This window comes from Phyllobates terribilis, unplaced genomic scaffold (genome assembly GCF_046119375.1).
Source record: "Phyllobates terribilis strain yellow unplaced genomic scaffold, ASM4611937v1 Scaffold_1__5_contigs__length_1240528914, whole genome shotgun sequence".
NCBI lineage: Eukaryota > Metazoa > Chordata > Amphibia > Anura > Dendrobatidae > Phyllobates > Phyllobates terribilis.
In genome coordinates this window covers 247,807,809-247,829,687 of record NW_027362761.1, presented here as the reverse complement: position 1 = coordinate 247,829,687, position 21,879 = coordinate 247,807,809, and the positions used below count along the sequence as shown (strand labels likewise).

Sequence of the window (21,879 nt, the reverse complement as noted above, 5' to 3'; positions counted from 1 at the left end):
CCCAATTCAGATCTAATGATTGAACACCGGTCGATGAAGAGACCGATCGACACTCAGGAGGAGCGGAATTACCAGACCGTGCGGAAACAGGCGATTCAGGAGAGGTACAGGAACTTACAGAGGCAGCTCCAAGAGCATCTGAGGAAGCACTGGAAATGAGTGCGGCGGAAGAAACTCCTGTGACCGAAGAACGCATGGTATCTGAGGAACAACTCACCAGGAGGATGTCGACTCGAGAAGAGAGGAGGCCTGTGATGCTGACGTATGAGACACTTGGTGAACTGAGTCAAGTGCCAAGGACTCTCGACTGGAAACAGGTATCTCTGCCTATGGACCAGGAAAGCCCACTGGAGTTGTATTTACCACCGAGAGGCAGTATGGAAGATGTTGCCTGGTGGAAAAACTTATTTTCATGCTTTGATTTTCCTTAAAAGACTTTGTAGAAACAAAGAACTGTTAAGGCTTAGTGAGAACTGGTTGAAGACATACGAAAAGCTCCAGCTGAAGAAACGCTGATTGTGTTAATTGTTTATTTCTTACAGGCATCCTACAAGAAAAAGATCGTAAGAATAGGTTGTTATTAATGTTTATGAATGTTATACTAATTTGACAATGACAATTTGTATATAAAGTTATTCAACTTTCACCGCTGTCTCAGAATTGGTCAGATTGACCAATTAAGACGAATGTCGAGGACGACATTCAAAAAAGGAGGGAAGAGTGTGACATGCAGAAGTAGTGCTGTTGCTTCAAAAGCATCCAGCAACTGTAAGAAATAACACAAGCACAGGAGACAGGAAGTGTTGTGCTTCAGAAGCATCCAGCAGCTAGAAGGGTTAACACAGTCACAGGAGACAGGGAGTGTTTTAGCAGAGCTCCAGGGGGATTGTGGGGAACTTGTTATTGTAGTCTGGCTGAAGCCGAAGAGAAAGGTGGTGTGTTATCTGGATCTGACAGAAGGCAACTGAACAGGATTCAGATCAGGAGAGAAACTAAACAAAGGTCAGATAAACTCCCTGAACTAACAGTGCAGAGTAATACAGGGCAGGAAGGGATCATCTCCCTCATCAAACCCTCCCTCCCTCCATCTCCATGCTGTGTACTATTGTGTCCTTGTGAAGGAAAAGTCTAGGGTTGTGTAAGCATAGAAGTGTGCTGCTAAGAGATCTAATCTATTCTGAATTATGCTACTGAAGAGACTGTAATACTGTGCCTTGTGAAGAAACTACTGTATTGTTACTGGAGCCAGTTGCTCAAGAAACTCAGACTGTATTGTAATGAAGACTGTTGCTGTAATATCCCTGAATTGCACTGGCCGTGCTTCAGATTAAATTCCACTGTTAAACTGTTGAAAAAGACTCTTGTCAGATGTGTCTGGTGAGCAATTGAATATATCGTGTTCCTGAGAGAAGCTGCAGCCTATGGTCGCCCTGAGTAACGGTTCCCCCAGGATTCCAAAGAATTCATGAAACACGTCTCGCCCTATCTGAACCTAGCAGCGTGCGTGTAACACAGACTAAAGCAAAGAATTATTTTGTCACAGAAGATATTATACACTGTGATATATGTGATACAACTGTAGCAAACTCACCTCTGATAAGTGTTAGGACACATGGTCTGGGTGTAAATTTTGATATTTGTGTTCACTGACAGCAAACAGAGAACTGAAAAATAGTGAGACAATTATTAACAAAGTTAATTAGAAAATTGGAAAAATTTCATGACCCCAATGTTTTTTTCTTGTTTAAATAAAACAAAAATTCCCTCCATATTTGCTGATTTATACGTATGCTTTTAGATTCAATACCTGCAGATACATCATTTTAGCATCTAATAATATATATTTGTTTTTATAGGTGTTCCTGATCTTCAAGCATTCCCAAACCTGTCAATTTATGTGCCAAGTGATGATATCACCCTTGTGTGCTGCTCCCAGTATCAGCGGAGCCACCAAATCTTTGAGTTTTATAAGGAAGATTCAATGATTTATTCCACAGAGCAAGACAGAAGATGCACTAGCTATATGCTTAATATAAGAACACAGCAAGATGTTGGCCCATACTACTGTGTATGCAAAGCTCTAGACAATGGAACTTATGTGCAATCCAATAAGAGTGAGCCAATCATTTTCCAATTTGCAGGTGAATCAGTACAATAGGTTATATTTCTAGATGTAATTAATCAATCTTTAGCCAGTGTGGAAGTTTTATACTATAGGTTTTTCCTAGTACATAAGATGTGAAAGGTCGAGAACAGATATCTGGGATTATTATGTACATATCTGTTTTGTAGAAGAAATTCTTGAAAGCAGATTTAAGATACTGTCCCACTATCAGTATTTGGTCAGTATTCGGTTAGTATTTTTTCTCGGGAGTGGGAGCCAAAACAAGGTGAGGAACAATCAGAGAAAAGGTATAATAGAAACAAGTCACCAATTCTGCATTTATCACCCACTCCTGGTTTTGGCTCCCACTCCTGAGAAAAAAAACTGACCAAATACTGATAGTGGGGCTGTGGCCTTATAATAATAATCTTTATTTTTATATAGCGCCAACATATTCTGCAGTGCTTTACATACATTATCATTGCTGTCCCCATTGGGGCTCACAATCTAAATTCCCTATCAGTTTGTCTTTGGAGTGTGGGAGGAAACCAGAGAACCCGGAGGAAACCCACACAAACACAGGTAGAACATACAAACTAATGGCAGATGTTCTCCTTGGTGGGATTTGAACACAAGACCCTAGCGCTGCAAGGCTGCAGTGCTAACCACTGAGCCACCATGCGGCCTTAGCGTAAATCAGAAGGTGGCCATCCAGGGAGACCTATTCATGTCAGCAATCAGAGAATGACTGGATGGTGACATTTTTGTGCACTGTTTGATACTATTTTAGGTGTGATATTGCAGTACAGTTTGAGCAATAATATGGCAGTATTGTATGGATACTACTGTATATGGTGGTGTTCACAGTATAGTGCCATTACTTGTAAGCTGTAACTCTTTACACATTTATTTTATTTACAGTGGATCTATCATTGAATTTTTACAATACAAACTGCATACCTTATTAAATACAGTTGATTTTTTAGACCTGAAGAGGCTGCTGTACTTACTTTGGAAAGCAATGTAAAAATGCCTGTATAATCCATATAGAAAGATCAAACTTAGTCCCCAACTACATAGTCTGCTTGACAGTTCTGCAGTGTCCCTCTTCCCTGCTGCTGCTTAAAATCTCGCACTGCTCAGTACAATCTGCAGCTGTCTGTGAGCCTTGGTGGGCGGACACAGATGGAATACACTTGGACTTATGAGCCATTAATTTATAATGAGAATTATACAGCCATTTTCATAAATATTTTAAAAGTAAGTACACCTTCCTCAGCTGTAAGCATTATATTGGAGCATTATATGTAGGGTGATATTATTAGGGCAGTAGCGGCTGGGAATGGATCTAAACTGATATACTAAACTCCCCACATAGACAGATGATGTACAGGGTTTTTAGCCATGGTTAACCCCTTAATAACTAATGAGGATAAAATATTTAAAGTTATAAAAAATCTAGAATACAATTTCTAACTGGTCTGTAGAAAGAAGGGCACAACTCTTCATGTCTGCAAAAACAGATAAGAAAGAACATACACATACATTCTAATGAAGGTAGTCAACATGAGAACAGGGAGAATGGGGCCGAGAATATAGGTAGGATCTATCAGTTGATTTCATATGGAAAAGTTAGAATTCAGAAAGGCGAGACAATCTAAACATGTACCTTGTATCCCATGTATCTGCTCCAGACATACCGCTTCCCCCCGCCATTATGCTGCAACCTTCATTCCCTGTATACACTACTAAGGAATCAATACATTTAGTATGTGAACCTCCCGATGGTGCAGCAGCAAAAGTAATCCAGATTTACAGAGAAGAAAAGAAGATTCATGAAGGAATGGCACCGAAAACTGAATATGTGATTTCTGCATCAGCCAAAGATGCTCCAGGCAAATATTATTGTACGTATCGGGTAGAAATGAATGGACGGAGCCTCAGCTCATCACCAAGCGAGCGTGTAACAGTCAATATAGCAAGTATGCTTTTTTCTTCTAAAACTTTCCACTTTATGTACAATGTAATAGTTTTAAATAAAATATTATTTGTAACAAAAAATGTCATTCCAGATGTACCGCCGGCTCCTTCCCTGTCTCTGAGCTCAGAATATTCAGTATACATCAAGGAAGAGCTTGTCAACCTAACATGCTCCTCGCCTACGGGTTTCAGAGTAACAAAGGTTCAGTTTTACAGAAATGGAGAGATGTTTCCTGTGACTAATAACCAAAAGAGAAGCATATTTGCTACAGTTTCCTTGGACACTATAACTACTGTTAATTTCACCTGCAAATACTTTGCGGAAATGAGTGACAGAACCATGGCGTCCGAGTGCAGCAATGAAGTCACAATCATCACAACAGGTATTTCACAATATATAATACATACAATAATCACCAGAGTGAAATCTTTTATTCTTCCCTTCGGCAGCATTGATGTGATGTTTGCATCTATAATGAGTACAGTGATATACTTGCCGGTCGCGGTCTTCTGACATTTTCAACAAAGCTCTTGTCCGTTTTGGCATCACATAACCGATAGAGATAAGCGAACCCGAACTTAAAAGTTCGGGGTTCTTATCAGACAGGTAGTGTCCGGTGCTAATCACTGAACATGGACTTCTCCCGGAAGTTTGTTGCAATGTTCTGAGTTTCGGGGGAAGTCCAGGAGGAGAGAGAGAAAAGAAAGAATTTTCCAGATCAAAAGTTCAGGTCCCCATTGTTTTCAATGGGGTTTGGATTCTGGTTCAAGTTTGGGTACAGTTCTGGTATCCAAACCGAACTTTGGAAAAAAAAGTTTGGGTCGGGTACCCGAATCCGAATTTCCGTTCATCCCTAGGAACCACATTTATAACTTGCCTGATCACAGAGTGTCTGCTTTGTGGAGCAGTGGTTACTTTCTCAACACAAGTTTATGAGATTTAGAACCGTGTAGCCTCCTTTTGGGTCTCATAAACTTCCATTGAGAAAATGTAAGACGTGACCGCTGCGCCACACAAGACACTGTATGGTTCAGCAGCTCACAAATGCAGCCATGTCACACCGGAGCGGACCAGAGACAAATGAAAATAGCAGAAGACGGCAACCGATGAGTTACTGCACTCATGATTTCATGTTATACTATGCCTGATGAAGAGACCTGAGTAGTATCAAAAGCTTGCAATTTGTTGCCATCTTTTCAGTTAGCCATTAAAAGGTATCAACCACTGAGGATTCCCAAATTTAAATATTTTTCTATCTACTGGCTAACACGGTACAAACATATTTTTCCTGCACTTATTACACACTTTATTATTACTGAAGGGAGGAATAAAACATTTCACTGGAGTGGTCCTTTAAAATGAATCTGACAGCTGATACCTGCTACCTGAGGATCAGACACTGGCTGTATGATTTCAGCCAGGTATATTTGACTCTGAAACGCGCCATTTCAGAGAAAAAGCTACTTAAAAAGCTTCTCCCCGTCCGCTGCTCTACATTGACAGATCTCTGCCTATTCGCACTTTTAACAGAGGGGGCTCCTCTTTTTGGTCGGTGCAGCTATTCTTATGTTATACTTACTTTTCATTTTGCATATATTGGTCTTATATTATTAATTTACTGTAGTTTCTTCATCATATACCGTATAATGTACACTATATATACATCCTGGCCATACCCTTCTCCCAATGATAGTGATTTTCTATCATTTACTGGCCTCATATCTGATGTTATTTTTATACGGTGTGGAGCCCCTAATGATTTTATGTATTTTTTATTTGATATCTACAGTATATGTTCATTCAATAAAATAACAAATTTATATCTATACAGTGGTTATATGTTATTTAGGTTGTTTAGATCCAGACGTTACTACCTGCTCTTACTGTAAAATGACCAAGCGCATTATTTATATAGTAACCCTCGTTTGCTCATTCCTATCATGTATCTAACAGAACCACCTCCAGTTCCATCCATCACACTAGATCCCTCACAACCGGTGTATATCACAGGAGAAGAGCTCTCAATCATATGTTCTGTTCCTCATCATCTTGAAGGCAATCTGAAATTAATCAAGTTTTATAGATCTGGACTAAATATTCACACATGTGAAAGGAAATGTAAATATACAGTGACTAACTCTAATACACAGCTTAGTGGAGATTATTCTTGTGGATATTCGATTTTAAAACATGGAAGAGAACTATCAGCCTATTCACAGAGTGTTCAAGTAACTTTTATAGGTAAGTCTTGGGTAAGTAATGAAAAAACACTCACTTGAGCACTAACTAGTAGATCATTTTAATTTCTTTAAAACCAGACCAAGTGGTAGGCAATGCAATGTACAGTATTGCTGAATGGTGGTTTTAGCACAAGGTAACAAGGGCACAGAGCAAACACTACATTCATGCATTCTCTTCTCGGTTCAGGGACAATTGCAAATATTATGTACACCTAAGAAATATCACTGATCTAATTGGATGCTATTCACATTGGACCATTCGGACCTAAGCATGTGTGTACTATAGGTGACATGAAAGAAACATTCAATAGTACTACAAATTAAATAATAAACATTCAGTGTCAGGGTTTCACAGAGACGACACCGGAGAGATCACACAATATTTCACCGCTACCGTCACTCTGTCAGGATTTCGTCAGGGATTCGCGAGAACGCGATCTCGACTACTCACTGCGCAGCTATCGGCAAGTGAGCAGAAAGTGTATGGTGTCACACCTCCAGATTCCAACGCATGGAATATGTGTACACGCCTCATACGGTTACTGCCGGCTTCACGAAAGCCCAATTATTACTATTCGCTGACACCACTGGCCGAGTTTGAAATATAATACAGACCTGGCCGGACGCCTGCGTTCTGGTAGCATATGGCTTCGGGGGAGGGAATGATTACAGAGCAAAAGAAACAAGGCTATTAAATTTTATATGTAATCCAAAAGGGAGGCAGTGTTATGAAAAATATACAAGTTTTACAAAAGGGGACAATTCAGTACAGAATATACAGCTACACAAAATAAACAGGATTAAAGAAGAAACTTACGCTATACAGTTCGCAGGGACAACTCAGTATAGGTGGAGGGGAGACACTCCAGATTTGAACGTTGTCGAACAGGATCTGTTGCTATATATATATATATATATATATATATATATATATATATATATATATATATACACACACACACGGTACAAACCAAAAGTTTGGACACACCTCATTTAAAGATTGTTCTGTATTTTCATGAATATGAAAATTGTACATTCACACGGAAGGCATCGAAACTATGAATTAACACATGTGGAATTATATACTTAACAAAAAAGTGTGAAACAACTGAAAATATGTCTTATATTCTAGGTTCTTCAAAGTAGCCACCTTTTGCTTTGATGACTGCTTTGCACACTCTTGGCATTCTCTTGATGAGTGTTATGCTCGCGCCCAGACTGACTGGCGTGAGTGTGATTAGTGATCCCACTGTACCATGAACCGAGGAGTGCCTGGAGGGGCGTAACTAAGTATCAACCCGATCCGACCAAGGTCGCACAGCGGCGTAGTCGACTCCGTGGACCAAAGAGGAACCGAGCAGAGGGACCAGGTGCGACTCCAGGTCAGACCCCGGTCACAGTTGTTGACCCACACCGGGGAATGCAGGAACAGGCAGGTTAGACTGGCATACAGGCAAGTGGGTATTGGCAAGTACGGCTGGTATGCAGACTGGTGGGTACTGGCAACTACGGCTGGTATGCAGACAGGTGGGCACTGGCAAGCACGGCTGGTATGCAGACAGGTGGGCACTGGCAAGCACGGCTGGAGTGCAGACAGGGAGATACTGGCAAGCACGACTGGAGTGCAGAGAGGAAGATTCTGGCAGGTTGGAGCGCAGGCTGGATAGGGTCCAGTACAGACTGGGAGACAGGTACAGAGCCGCAGTTGCGGTAGACAAGCAGAGTAAAATGAAACCGCCGGAGCGGAGGACAAAGCAGAGCAGAGAGGAACTGCTGGTACGGTGAGCAAGCAGAGCGGAGCGAAAACCGCAGGTGCGGTGGGCAAGGCAGAGCAGAGCGTAACCGCCGGAGCGGTGGACTAGGCAGAGCAGAGAGAAACCGCCGGAGCGGTGGGTAAGTCAGAGCAGAGAGAAATCGCCGGAGCGAAACCGCAGGTGCAGTGGACAAGGCAGAGCAGAACAGGGCTGAAGGTGCAGGCAGAGAGGACAGGGGTATGTTCACAAGGAACAGACTGGAAAATGCAGGAAGATAGCTAGAACACAGGAGGTGGATAAGGAGGAAGGGAAAAGGGACAAGCAGAACCAGATACACACAAGGTACTTACTATGAAGTAGCGAGTGGACACAAAACTCACAAACAGAAGTACAGAGACAACGAGTTGGAGTTAGGTGCAGGTTCAGATACTGCAGGAAAAGGGAAGGTACGGACATAGAGAGAAACAGGTAACAGGCTAGGATACAGTTCAGACAGGAACTGCTACTGCAATGAGATACAAGAACGAGCCTGGGTATACAGCCCCCACAGAGGCGGAACAGACTAGAAGTAAGAGATAACAGGACTGGGTATACAGCCCCCAGAGATAGCGGAAACGGACAAGAAGTCACAGATAACAGGTCAGGGTATGCAGCCCCCAGAGATGGCGGAAACAGACAAGAAGCAGAACTGGACCTGGCAACTTCAGAGTCAAGGAGCACACTGAATGTTAGTGTTGCTCAGGCCACCTCCTACTGGGTGGAGGGGGTTTAAATATCCAGTGACTCACAGCAATAGGCTGGAGACGCATTAGGGGTGCGCCCACAGTAGCTATAAGAATCAGGAAGTAACCAGGCCGCCGCCCTAAGCAGCCAGTCAAGGGACATGCACACAGCATGAACTGGAGCAAGGTTTGTAGGCTGGACTGACAGGTAAGATTGCGGTCTTGCATAGTGGGAGGTGGTGCACTATGCAAGCACGCCGCCAGGGATGTTACAGTACCCTCCCCCTTTACGCCCCCTCTTCTTCAAGCCTGCAAGGGTCATCTGTAGAGAATTTGGAGGCCAATCCTTCTCTTCAAGAGGATTACCTCTTCTGTCCATTACAGGAAACGAAACTGGTCTCATCATCTTGGTGACTAGGATGCTTCCTCCTATCAAGCCATCCTCAGCAACAGATGAAGTGGGTGAAGTACCAGGAACAGCACACAGAAAAGTCTCTCTCCGTTTGTTATCAGGTAGCACCCTGGTGGATTCAGGAGACAACTGGAGGTCCTCCGCCTGTTTGGAGGGGTGCAGAGATTCGGGGGTAATCACTGCTTCGAAGTACATTTTGCCAAGCTTACTGGATGAAGTGGGCAGTGTACCAGGTAGCGGGTGTATGAAAGTCTCTCTCCGTTTAACAGGTAGCACCCCGGGGAATTCAGGAGACAACTGGAGGTCCTCCGCCTGGTTGGAGGGGTGCAGAGACTCAGGGGTAATCACTGCTTCGATGTACACTTTGCCAAGCTTACTGGATGAAGTGGGCGAAGTACCAGGTAAAGGGTGTAGGAAAGTCTCTCTCCCTTTGTTATCAGGTAGCACCCCGGAGGATTCAGGAGACAACTGGAGGTCCTCTGCCTGGTTGGAGGGGTGCAGAGGCTCGGGGGTAAACACCGCCTTGATGGACGTAGGACCAGATTTATTAGAGACGAAGGGTCCTTGCTTTAGGACCATCTTCTTGTGTGGGGACAACGCCTCCGCTTCTCTTCCTTCGGAGACTTCAGCGCACAGCGAGTCAGCGACTAGCAGATCTGGTGAAGAAGAAACTGCTGACTGTCCTGAAGATGTGGGGACTGGACACCCCTTGTACCTTAGCAGTCCCCCAGGATACACCTTGCAGGATCTCCAGACCTGAGCGGGCACTAGATCTCTCAGCTCTGGACGACCTGTGGGTAAGCCAGTCAGCACCAGGAATGTGAACTTCTTCATATGTAATGCTCCAATCTGGAGCTTAATTTGAACAGACATATTTTGACTGTTTCTGAGTAGGGCTCGTCCTTCTGCTGACAATGCCCAAACCGGCTTCTGGAGTTGTCGGACGGGAATCAGACACCGACTCTTCAAGGCTTTAAGCCCGAAACTTCCGGTTAATCCGAGGCCTTCACTTGCCACAGAGACAGTCATGGTCATCTGTGAAGAGGAAACACTAACGCCAAGGGCAGCCTCTCCTACAGGCCTAATGTCTTGGGATTCTCCAACCTTCGCTGGACAAAGACCGTCAGGGGGTCCCAAACCACCGCAGCGGGACCGCAATCCGATTTTGTGACTGAGTTCTGGCTTCTGCTTTGCCTGACGAACATAGTCATCCTTCATGGATTCTGTGCGGAAAGCTGCCTCTACAGGCTGGGAAACAGGAGGTCTTTGGGAGGACAGAACCTGGCGTGACGGTTTACCTCTATGCCTAGCACGTCTGGACTGCCTCTTGAGGTTGGGAAGAGAAGTATTCTGTTGAGCATAGTCATCATGTGTGGATTCTGGGTGGGCAGCAGTCTCTTCGGGCTGGAGGACTGGTAGGCTACCTACACACATTACCCATCGGGGCTGCTCCCGGATATTGGGAAGGGAAGCTTTAGCAGAGGCTTCAGGATTAGGGTCATCGAAGACCATTAGAAAGGCCACCAGGAAGGCCTGCAGATCAAAGATGATAGGATCCCATGTTTCCCATAGGGGGGTGATCCATTTCAAGGCATCACCCGCTAGGTAGGACATCATGAATGCTACTTTAGCCCGATCAGTAGAAAAATAGTCAGCATAGAACTTGAAATGCAACATGCATTGCTCCACAAATGCACGGCTTCGTTTTGGATCCCCATAGTACCGTGGTGGATCCGCAGGAACGAGTGCTGATAGATCCATTTGGGCTGGTGCATAAATCGCTTGGGCCATAGCTTGAGAAGAAAAATTTTCTTGGTGCACGTATTCGCCAGACAAGGATTCAAAATGTCTCTGAGAGCGAAAGGCCGTGGGGCTCAACGGGAACCATGGCCTGAGCAAACTGTTATGCTCGCGCCCGGACTGACTGGCGTGAGCGTGATTAGTGATCCCACTGTACCATGAACCAAGGAGTGCCTGGAGGGGCGTAACTAAGTATCAACCCGATCCGACCAAGGTCGCACGGCAGCTTAGTCGACTCCGTGGACCAAGGAGGAACCGAGCAGAGGGACCAGGTGCGACTCCAGGTCAGACCCCGGTCACAATTGTTGACCCACACCGGGGAATGCAGGAACAGGCAGGTTAGACTGGCATACAGGCAGGTGGGTATTGGCAAGTACGGCTGGTATGCAGACAGGTGGGTACTGGCAAGTACAGCTGGTATACAGACAGGTGGGCACTGGCAAGCACGGCTGGTATGCAAACAGGTGGGCACTGGCAAGCACGGCTGGTATGCAGACAGGTGGGCACTGGCAAGCACGGCTGGAGTGCTGACAGGGAGATACTGGCAAGCACGGCTGGAGTGCAGAGAGGGAGATTCTGGCAGGTTGGAGCGCAGGCTGGATAGCGTCCAGTACAGACTGGGAGACAGGTACAGAGCCGCAGATGCGGTAGACAAGCAGAGTAAAACGAAACCGCCGGACAAGGCAGAGCAGAGAGGAACTGCTGGTACAGTGAGCAAGCAGAGCGGAGCGAAAACCGCAGGTGCGGTGGGCAAGGCAGAGCAGAGCGTAACCGCCAGAGCGGTGGACTAGGCAGAGCAGAGAGAATCCGCCGGAGCGGTGGGTAAATCAGAGCAGAGAGAAACCGCTGGAGCGGTGGGCAAGACAGAGCGGAGCGAAACCGCAGGTGCGCTGAACAAGGCAAAGCAGAGCGGAGCACACTGAATGTTAGTGTTGCTCAGGCCACATCCTACTGGGTGGAGGGGGTTTAAATATCCAGTGACTCACAGCAATAGGCTGGAGACACATTAGGGGTGCGCCCACAGCAGCTATAAGAATCAGGAAGTAACCAGGCCGCCGCCATAAGCAGTCAGTCAAGGGACATGCACACAGCATGAACTGGAGCAAGGTTTGTAGGCTGGACTGACAGGTAAGATTGCGGTCTTGCATAGTGGGAGGTGGTGCACTATGCAAGCATGCCGCCAGGGATGTTACAATGAGCTTCAAGAAGTAGTCACCGGAAATGGTTTTCACTTCACAGGTGTGCACTGTCAGGTTTAATAAGTGGGATTTCTTGCCTTATAAATGGGGTTGGGACCATCAGTTGTGTTGTGCAGAAGTCAGGTGGATACACAGCTGATAATCCTATTGAATAGACTGTTAGCTGCTTTTTTCATGCCATAATACAAATTCTAAGTAAAGAAAAACAAGTGGCCATCATTACTTTAAGAAATGAAGTTCAGTCAGTCCGAAATTTGGGAAAACTTTGAAAGTGTCCCCAAGTGCAGTTGCAAAAACCATCAACCGCTACAAAGAAACTGGCTCACATGAGGACCGCCCCAGTAAAGGAAGATCAAGAGTCATTTCTGCTTCTGAGGATAAGTTTATCCGAGTCACCAGCCTCAGAAATCGCAGGTTAACAGCAGCTCAGATTAGAGACCAGGTCAATGCCACACAGAGTTCTAGCAGCAGACACATCTCTTCAACAACTGTTAAGAGGAGACTTTGTGCAGATGGCCTTCATGGTAAAATAGCTGCTAGGAAACCACTGCTAAGGACAGGCAACAAGCAGAAGAGACTTGTTTGGGCTAAAGAACACAAGGAATGGACATTAGACCAGTGGAAATCTGTGCTTTTGTCTGATGAGTCCAAATTTGAGATCTTTGGTTCCAACCACCGTGTCTTTGTGCGACACAGAAAAGGTGAACGGATGGACTCTACATGCCTGGTTCCCACCGTGAAGCATAGAGGAGGAGGTGTGATGGTGTGGGGGTGCTTTGCTGATGACACTGTTGGGGATTTATTCAAAATTGAAGGCATATTGAACCAGCATGGCTACCACAGCATCTTGCAGTGGCATGCTATATCCAGTTTGCGTTTAGTTGGACCATCATTTATTTTTCAACAGGACAATGACCCCAAACACACCTCCAGGCTGTGTAAGGGCTATTTGACCAAGGAGGAGAGTGATGGGGTGCTACGCCAGATGACCTGGCCTCCACAGTCACCAGACCTGAACCCAATCGAGATGGTTTGGGGTAAGCTGGACCGCAGAGTGAAGGCAAAAGGGCCAACAAGTGCTAAGCATCTCTGGGAACTCCTTCAAGATTGTTGAAAGACCATTTCCGGTGACTACCTCTTGAAGCTCATCAAGAGAATGCCAAGAGTGTGCAAAGCAGTCATCAAAGCAAAAGTTGGCTACTTTGAAGAACCTAGAATATAAGACATATTTTCAGTTGTTTCACTCTTTTTTGTTAAGTATATAATTCCACATGTGTTAATTCATAGTTTTGATGCCTTCAGTGTGAATGTAAAATTTAGAAAAATCTTTAAATGAGAAGGTGTGTCCAAACTTTTGGTCTGTACTGTATATATATATATATATATATATATATATATATATATATATATATATATATATATATATATATATATATATATATATATATATACTCCCGGCAAAGAATGCTACTCCAACCTCAGAAGATTCTTTTATGCCTAAGGGGAGACCTGCCTACACTCCCCTGGAATGACATCACGTGGGCTGGTCTCCAGCCTTCATATTTTATTTAGATATCTGTTTTTTGTGATAAGTTATCGTTGGTTGATAATAGAGGCCCGAAAGTGATACTATATTTTCCGTTATGATTTTACCTTTCTTTAGAGACTACACATGGTGTAGTTGCGATCCGTTATTCTGGTACTTTTGTGCCAAAGCCCCCCAAGGGGCTTACAGCAAAGGGAAAATATCCATATTGTTTCCTAGCTGACCATGTCACTAAAAATATAGGTCCCGTTATTATCGGAATTATGGAACTTACAATATTCAATATTTCGTATCGGTGCCCAAAAGTCAAAGACCTCTGTTAAATTCCCTTTGACATCCTGGGAATAGAACTTTCTCAGCTACATGTAATTTGTCGCAAGCCTGTGTCTATTTATCCCCTGCCTCTGCCAGGGGGAAATACACTTGCATTTTAAGTGGGTTGGTTTCACCTTCTGTGCCAGCATTTGTTTACAAGTTACTTCTGCTGTAGATGATGATTTGCAGAGAGATTTCTCTTTAGATTATCAGCTCTTCTCTGGTGACAAATGGTGGATAAGGGAGGGGTGAAGAGGGGCTTGGGAGAAATTAATATTTTAATATCTCCCTGACATTCAGTATTACTTTATAAGACATAAAAAAAAATGTAATCATACTACAAGTGACATGATAAACATTCCATAGTACTACAAGTGACGTTGAAGTGTTTAGGAGAATACACTTCAAATCGCTGGCCCTAAAAAAAAAATAACATGTTGATGCGCTAAAAAAATTGAAAGGAACTCTGTCAGCACAGAATGACTGTTGAAACCAGATAGAGGCTCTGGGTGCATCATGACGTGGCCAAACAGTTCAGTGCACCTTCCCACCTACTTGTTTTCCATATCCTTCCCCACCCTTCTCTGGCTGAGGAAAGCTAGAGCTGTCAGTCAAAGAATGTGGAGATAGAAAGAAAACAAGTAGGTGGGAAGATGCACTTAAATGTTTGGCCATCCCAAGGGTGCACTGAGCATCTGTAATTGGTTTGAACAGTCATTCTGTGGAGACAGACTCCCTGTGACTTTCACTAGAATCAACCATCCTAAGCTGTCTTAGAAATCTATGTTTTTCTTAATATGTAAATGAGCTGTTAAGATCAATGGGTCAGACATAGATCTCTCTGAGAATCCTCCTCCAGAGCTTATTTTAAAATGTAACACCCTCTTTCATTTGAAAAAAGCACTAGAGGCAGATTCTCAGGGAGTTCTGTGTCCAGCCCCTATATCTTAACAGCTCATTTACATATAAGAAAAATCATGGATTTCTCTGGAATAAGACATGTGATTGCAGATATCAAGGTATGATTTTATTTAACTTTCTGTGACCTGCGTGCTTAGGAGGGTTGACCCTGCTGACATCCCTTTAAGTAAATCTCCTCAAGTACATGATCAGATTTAATCTGCCTCAGGACTGGATAGGCAGGGTAGGCACCCACATAGGGCGCTGCCTTCTGCCTCTCCAAAAGGGGGCGCACTTTGGGGAGAAAAAGAAAAGTGCCATGGCTGAATGCTTGCGGCCGCCCAGCATCTTCCTCCAGTCACACACATTTAGCACAGTGATGGCCGGGGCACGGGCACACAGGGGAGCAGCGTCAGTCACTGACACAGCTCAACCCTCTATATGTCTGCACCCCTGCCACCTCTCCCTCCATGCACCCCTCCCTATCAGACGCAAATACAATTGATGTCAGAGCCATGCCACCTGGGACATGAACAGAGGAGCTGTAATTAGCTCCCTGATGCGAATGCCAGCAGAACACAGGCCAGTTAAAGCTCGCACCCTGTTGGAGACGGCACATGTCAAATGGCGTGATACGATAACGTCATCACACCATCCAGAGTCCACTGCTGTACAGGAAGCAAGAGGAGATGGCGGCAGCGTTGTACAGGGAGCCAGGATTAGGTGAGTATAAGCCTTTTTTATATTTTGAAAATGAATGGGGGACATAAGAGAGGCTGGCTATGGGGGATGTAAGAAGGGCTGGCTGTGGGGGACATAAGAGGGGCTGGCTATGGGGGACATAAGAAGGGCTGGTTGTGGGAAACATAAAAGGGGCCGGATGTGGGGGACATGAGGGGCTGACTATGGGGGGACATAAGAGAGGCTGGCTATAGGGGACATAAGAGTGGCTGGTTGTGGGGGATATAAGAAGGGTTGGCTGTGGGGGACATAAGAAGGGCTGGATGTGGGGTATATATGTGACACCCCAGGGGTCTGGTTGCCACAGTGATAGAGATATTATGTCTGAGAGCAGGTGGGAGGTCTCTTGGTCAGGGATCCTATGCATGCCACACCTCCTGCCCAGTCCTGGGAGGGGAAGAACTTCCCCTATATAAACCTAGGGCTGAGGCAGGGTTAGTGAGTAGAGAAGAAGTAGAGAAGAGAAGCAGCATAGGAAGAAACAACAGGAGCTCTGTGGGAGCAGTGCTACAAGGAGTCAGGGGCTGGCAGCTGCAGAGCTCGCCCTGACTGAGAAGTTATCACCGGACCCGGAGTCCGAGGCTGTGGGGACTAACTCCTATCCAGCAGCAGAAACCGACCGGCAGGGGATTGCAGGTCCTCTGGCCCAGAAACCCGAAGGCACGGTCACACGCGTGGGACCAGCACCGCCGTCGTGGAGCGAAAGCTACTAGAAGGCCCCGAGTCACCGGCCATACGGGTGAGCACCACACGGTACACTCAGGGACGTGGGCTACTTATACCCGCCTCTAGCAAGGTAGCCAGAAGAGTATCGTTAGTTTGGGAGGCCTACAACTCCGCCTGGCCAGGGGAGATCCCATCTGCTCAAGGACTGACCAGGCCCCAATCGCTAGCCAGTACTCCGGGAGGGTCTATCTTTATCACCAGTAAAGACCCTGAACTACACCGTACCGTCTCCGAGTGGTTCCTGCTACCCCCATCATCCACGTCGGCTGCCCTGAGGCCATACCCCTCCCGTTGGGGGTTATACTATCACGCTGCACAATCCTACCACCGGCCTCAGCGGTCTGCCCTGCAGCAGCAGCTCCTTAGCTGTACTCAACGGGTGGCGTAGTCGTCCAACATCTACCGCTGATACAGCGCCACTTAGTCTGACTCCCTGGGCACGGACCGGATCACCGCCACGAGACTACCACCCTCAACAAATCCGGCTCCGGGTAAGCTCCCGCGTGAGCAACGCTGCGCGACACAGGCCCAGGGGCGCGTCAACTTTTGGCGTAGTCGGCAGGATCTCGTGCCCGCAACCACCGGGTACTGTGTGCCTGAAAAAGACTGTTCAAACTTACCTGTGGTGAAGATTCCCGCCATCCGGCGCCATCTTCCGCTTCCTTCCCGCCATCGGTGGAGTTTTCCCGCCATCCGGCGCCATCTTCAGCCTTCTTCCCGCCACACGTGGAGTTTTCCCGCCATTGGACGCCATCTTGAGGACGCCGCGCGGGAAGAAGAGGGGTGTGGACTCCGAAAGCGCGCGAGAACTGAAGCCCCGCCTCACGTCCGGACGTTGCGTAAGGTCCTGGAAGGAGCCCAGCAGACGCCGACGTCACAGGAGCGCGACGGAAGGTCCTCAACCCTGACGATCCACTGCGGAGCCGCGGCCTACGGAAGAGGATCATCGCAAGGTAGGCCACGGTCCACTAGGGGGGAGAAGGATGTCGGATACGGAGGAGAGCTTCACCGCTTCAACCCCCGCCAGCGCCACCGCTGTTGCGGTCATGCCTTTCACCATGCCCTATATCCCGGGGGCAGCCTGGCTACCCCAGTACTCAGGGGAGTCACATACCCTGCATGACTTTAGAGAAAAGCTGGATAGCCTCTTCCAGGTGTACCCCCTCACAGAGGAGCAAAAAGTGAGCATCCTGGTGACCCAATTAACCGGGGCAGCCCAAAGGGAGGTAAAGTCCTGGCCACCTGGGGGGAGGACTGTCGCAGGGATACTAACCCGGCTGAGGGACACCTTTGATACCCGCACCTCAGCCGAGATCAAGCTTAGATTCTACGGGTGCAAACAGCGGGCACATGAGAGTATAAGGGACTATGCCCTGAACCTACAAGAGGCCCTGAGAGCCATTAAGCAGACCGACCCTGACGGCGTGGGAGACGAGGACAGGCTGTTGACTGAACAATTTATAGAGGGTTTATATTGCAATGCCCACCGAACCCAGTTGCGGGCAATGGCCTTACAGGACCCTCATCTGGGATTTGCACAGTTCAAGGACAGAGCCATCCGGGTGCTTCGAGAACCGGCACCAGGTGGCGTTGTGACCCACAGACGCCCCACTACCACTTACCACCAGGAGGCGGCGCCCTTGTCGGCAGGGCCTGTGGGAGCTGATGCGCAGGCTTTGAACAATGACCCGGCTCCAGACCTGCACCATCAGGTCCAAGAGCTAGCTAAAAGCGTTGCTGCGCTAACCCGAACTGTGCAGTCTTTACAGGTTTCCACTCCAGGGAAGATCCAGCTGGCATCCGGACCGGAGGACATCCCGTGGCGTCGACCAAGGAGGACCCCACCGGCCAGAGGAAGACCCAGCGACCGATACAACGAGGACGGACGACCCATCTGCCGCCGCTGCAATCAACCCGGACATATGGCAAGGTACTGTCCTTTAAACTGGCACAACCTGGGGTAGAGGGCCAACCCCCAGGAAAAAGATCACCAGGCCCATCGAACTGGCGCGACAAATATGTGGGAGGACGTCCAGTCTTACCCGTGGTACTGGATGGCATTCCTATGAGTGCCCTACTGGACACCGGGTCACAGGTCACCACCATCCCGTACGTGCTCTTCAAGCAGTACTGGAATGACTCGGATATCACCCGCTACCCTGACGACGACTTGAGTATCATCGCCAGCAATGGTCAGCCCGTGCCACAGATTGGATTTAAAGAGGTGACCATTAAAATCGGTAGAGTCGAATTGGCAGCACAGGGACTGATCATTGTAGACATTGACAAACACGAGAGTCACCCAAAGATAACTCTAGGAACTAATGTAATTGAAAATTGTCTTGCAGAGGTGATTTTCCTTTTACAGCAGGTTGCCAAGAACGCCAGCTCCGGCCAGCAGCGAGTGCTCCAGAAAGAGATCCGGGCACTGATGCGACGGCAACAGCTAGAACTCTCCGGTGGTGAGATTGGTAGCGTGCGAATGTGTGACCCTTTCCCTATTGCCATGCCCCCGAAAAGTGAAATGATGATTTGGTGCCAGGCAGCTATTGGTCTGAGAGGTAGAGATTACCAGGCAATGGTAGAACCAGTTTACTCAGACAGTAGGCCCACCATTTTGACAGCACGGGGGGTGGTCAATGTACGCCATGGGAGGGTGCCCATTCGCATAATAAATATCGGGAAGAGGGAAGTGTACCTGCCCCGGTATGCCACGCTAGCCAAATTGTATACCATCAATCAAGATTCCATACAGTCCGTAGAACCCTTGTCTCCATCTTCCCCGGAGGAAGGTAACGGCTCTAAGAAAACAATGGAGGACTGGTGTCAGCAACTACATTTGGGTACTGACTCCACTCCCTCACACCAGAAACAGGGAGTCTATCGGGTGGTTCAAGAGTACGAGAGAGTGTTTAGTAAACACCCGTTAGACTTCGGGCGAGTCAAGGGGGTAGAACACCACATCCCCACGGGAGACCATCCTCCCATAAAAGAGAGGTATCGACCCGTACCCCCTGCACACTACCAACACGCCAAGGGGATGCTTAGAGACATGAAGGAGGCTGGGGTGATCAGGGATAGCTGTAGCCCCTGGGCAGCTCCACTAGTCTTAGTCAAAAAGAAAGACAACACCATGAGGATGTGTGTAGATTACCGGAAAATCAACCGTATCACACACAAGGATGCGTACCCCTTACCAAGGATAGAGGAGTCTTTGGCTGCTTTAAGATCTGCTAACTTCTTCTCTACCTTGGATCTCACTAGTGGGTACTGGCAGGTTCCTGTAGCAGAGGCGGACCGGGAGAAGACCGCCTTCACCACCCCGATGGGACTTAGCGAGTTTACCTGCATGCCGTTCTGACTCTGCAACGCACCGTGAACCTTCCAACGATTAATGGAGTGCTGTCTGGGCCACAGAAACTTCGAGATGGTCTTGTTGTACCTGGACGATGTCATCGTATATTCCAAGACGTATGAGGACCACCTGAAACACCTGGCGGAAGTGTTCGAAGCTCTGGCAAGCTACAGCCTAAAGGTGAAACCCTCCAAGTGTCACCTCCTGAAACCAAAGGTGCAGTACCTGGGACACGTGGTGAGCGCTGATGGAGTGGCTCCCGACCCTGATAAGATTACCGCAATTAAGGAATGGCCAAGTCCCTCCAGTGTAAAGGAAGTGCGGCAGTTCCTCGGGTTGGTAGGCTATTACCGCAGATTCATCCCCGGTTTCACCAAAAAGGCAGCTCCTATGCAGGACCTCCTGATAGGCCAGTCCCGGAAGGCCAAGAACCAGAAGCCACCCTTCAGATGGGAGAAGTTAGAAGAAGAGTCCTTCCGCCAGCTGAAGATGGCCCTCACGGGGGATGAAATCCTGGCGTACCCTGATTACAGCCAGCCCTTTATCCTCTACACCGACGCAAGTAACATCGGGCTAGGAGCCGTGCTGTCCCAGATCCAGCAGGGGAAAGAACCAGTAATCGCTTACGCCAGCCGAAAACTGCGACCCACCGAGAGAAACCCTGAGAATTACAGCTCATTTAAGCTAGAGTTCCTGGCAGTGGTGTGGGCAGTCACCGAACGCTTTAAGCACTACCTCGCTTCTTCCCGGTTCACCGTGTACACGGATAACAACCCGTTGACACACCTGGACACGGCAAGACTCGGTGCCCTAGAGCAGAGATGGATGGCCCGTCTGTCCAACTACGAGTTCACAATCAAATACCGGGCAGGACGCTCCAATACCAACGCGGACGCCCTGTCCAGGATGCCAAACCTACCGGACGTAGGAGAAGATCCAGAGGGACTGGAAGAAGTTGAACTCCCCGCGTTCCACCGTCATGGGACTATCCATTATTCCCATCGGGTAAGGAGTAAGCAAGCCGCTACGTTTAACCCCTTGCCTCACTACAACTGGGAGGAAACGCAAGACAGTGACCCTGCCGTCCGACTGGTGAAGGAGATGCTGACTCGGCCAGAGGCTCGCCTTGACCCAGACGCTCCGGAGGAAGCCAAGCAACTGTGGGCTGAGAAGAGTCGACTGTTCCTTTACAAGGGGAAGTTGTGCCGCAGAATGGTTAACTCCCGGACGCATGAACTAATCTGGCAAGTAGTGGTGCCACGGAGAGACGCAGCCATGGTGATGGAGGCATACCACGACGGGGCTGGACACTTCGGATGGAAGAAGCTGGAGTTCCTGCTGCGCGGGCGGTTCCACTGGGTAGGCATGAGGGGAACCATCGAGAGGTGGTGCAGAGACTGTGGCCCGTGCAACCTAAGAAGGAAGGACCGTGCCAGCCAGAAGACTCCCCTGCAGTCCATCGTCACCCGGCAGCCGTTGGAACTGGTAGCCTTGGATCATGTAAAACTGACCCCAAGCAGAAGTGGCTACGTTTACGCACTAACCATCGTGGATCACTACTCCCGGTTCTTGGTTGTCGTCCCCGTCAAGGACTTAACAGCTCGAACAGCAGCTAGAGCCTTCCAGCAGCACTTCTGCCGTCCACACGGGTACCCGGACCAAGTGCTGATGGACCAGGGACCTGCCTTTGAAGCGGAGGTCTTCCAGGAATTCTGCAATCTGTATGGCTGCCGGAAGATAAGGACGACACCCTATCATCCGCAAACTAATGGACTTTGTGAGAAAATGAACCAGGTGGTAATGGATCTTCTGAAAACGTTCCCCCTGGAAGAACGCAGTCTGTGGCCTGAGAAGCTGCCCGATCTGGTGGACCTATACAACCACATCCCGGTAGGTTCCACCAACTGTACCCCGGCTTACCTGATGAGGGCAAGGCCTGGTAAGCTACCTGTTGACCTGGAGATGGGAGTCCTGACACCCGAGGACACTTCACCAGAAGCAGACTGGGACACAGAGAGGCAGCAGCAGTACCGGAAAGTACAGGAGAGCGTGGAGCGAAGTCTCTGTCAAGCTAGGGAAAGACA

At 47.7% G+C, this 21,879-nt stretch overlaps 1 protein-coding gene across 1 annotated transcript in view; it reads left to right on the top strand.

Moving 5' to 3' along the window:
- Nucleotides 1-21,879, top strand: part of LOC141256027 (immunoglobulin superfamily member 1-like) — a 100,024-nt gene that overhangs the window by 28,911 nt on the left and 49,234 nt on the right. Inside the window, exons 3-6 of the mRNA XM_073671141.1 lie at nucleotides 1,857-2,141; nucleotides 3,799-4,086; nucleotides 4,177-4,467; nucleotides 6,039-6,326. Coding sequence (XP_073527242.1) covers nucleotides 1,857-2,141; nucleotides 3,799-4,086; nucleotides 4,177-4,467; nucleotides 6,039-6,326 — 1,152 coding nt within the window. The remainder of the gene's footprint in view (nucleotides 1-1,856; nucleotides 2,142-3,798; nucleotides 4,087-4,176; nucleotides 4,468-6,038; nucleotides 6,327-21,879) is intronic.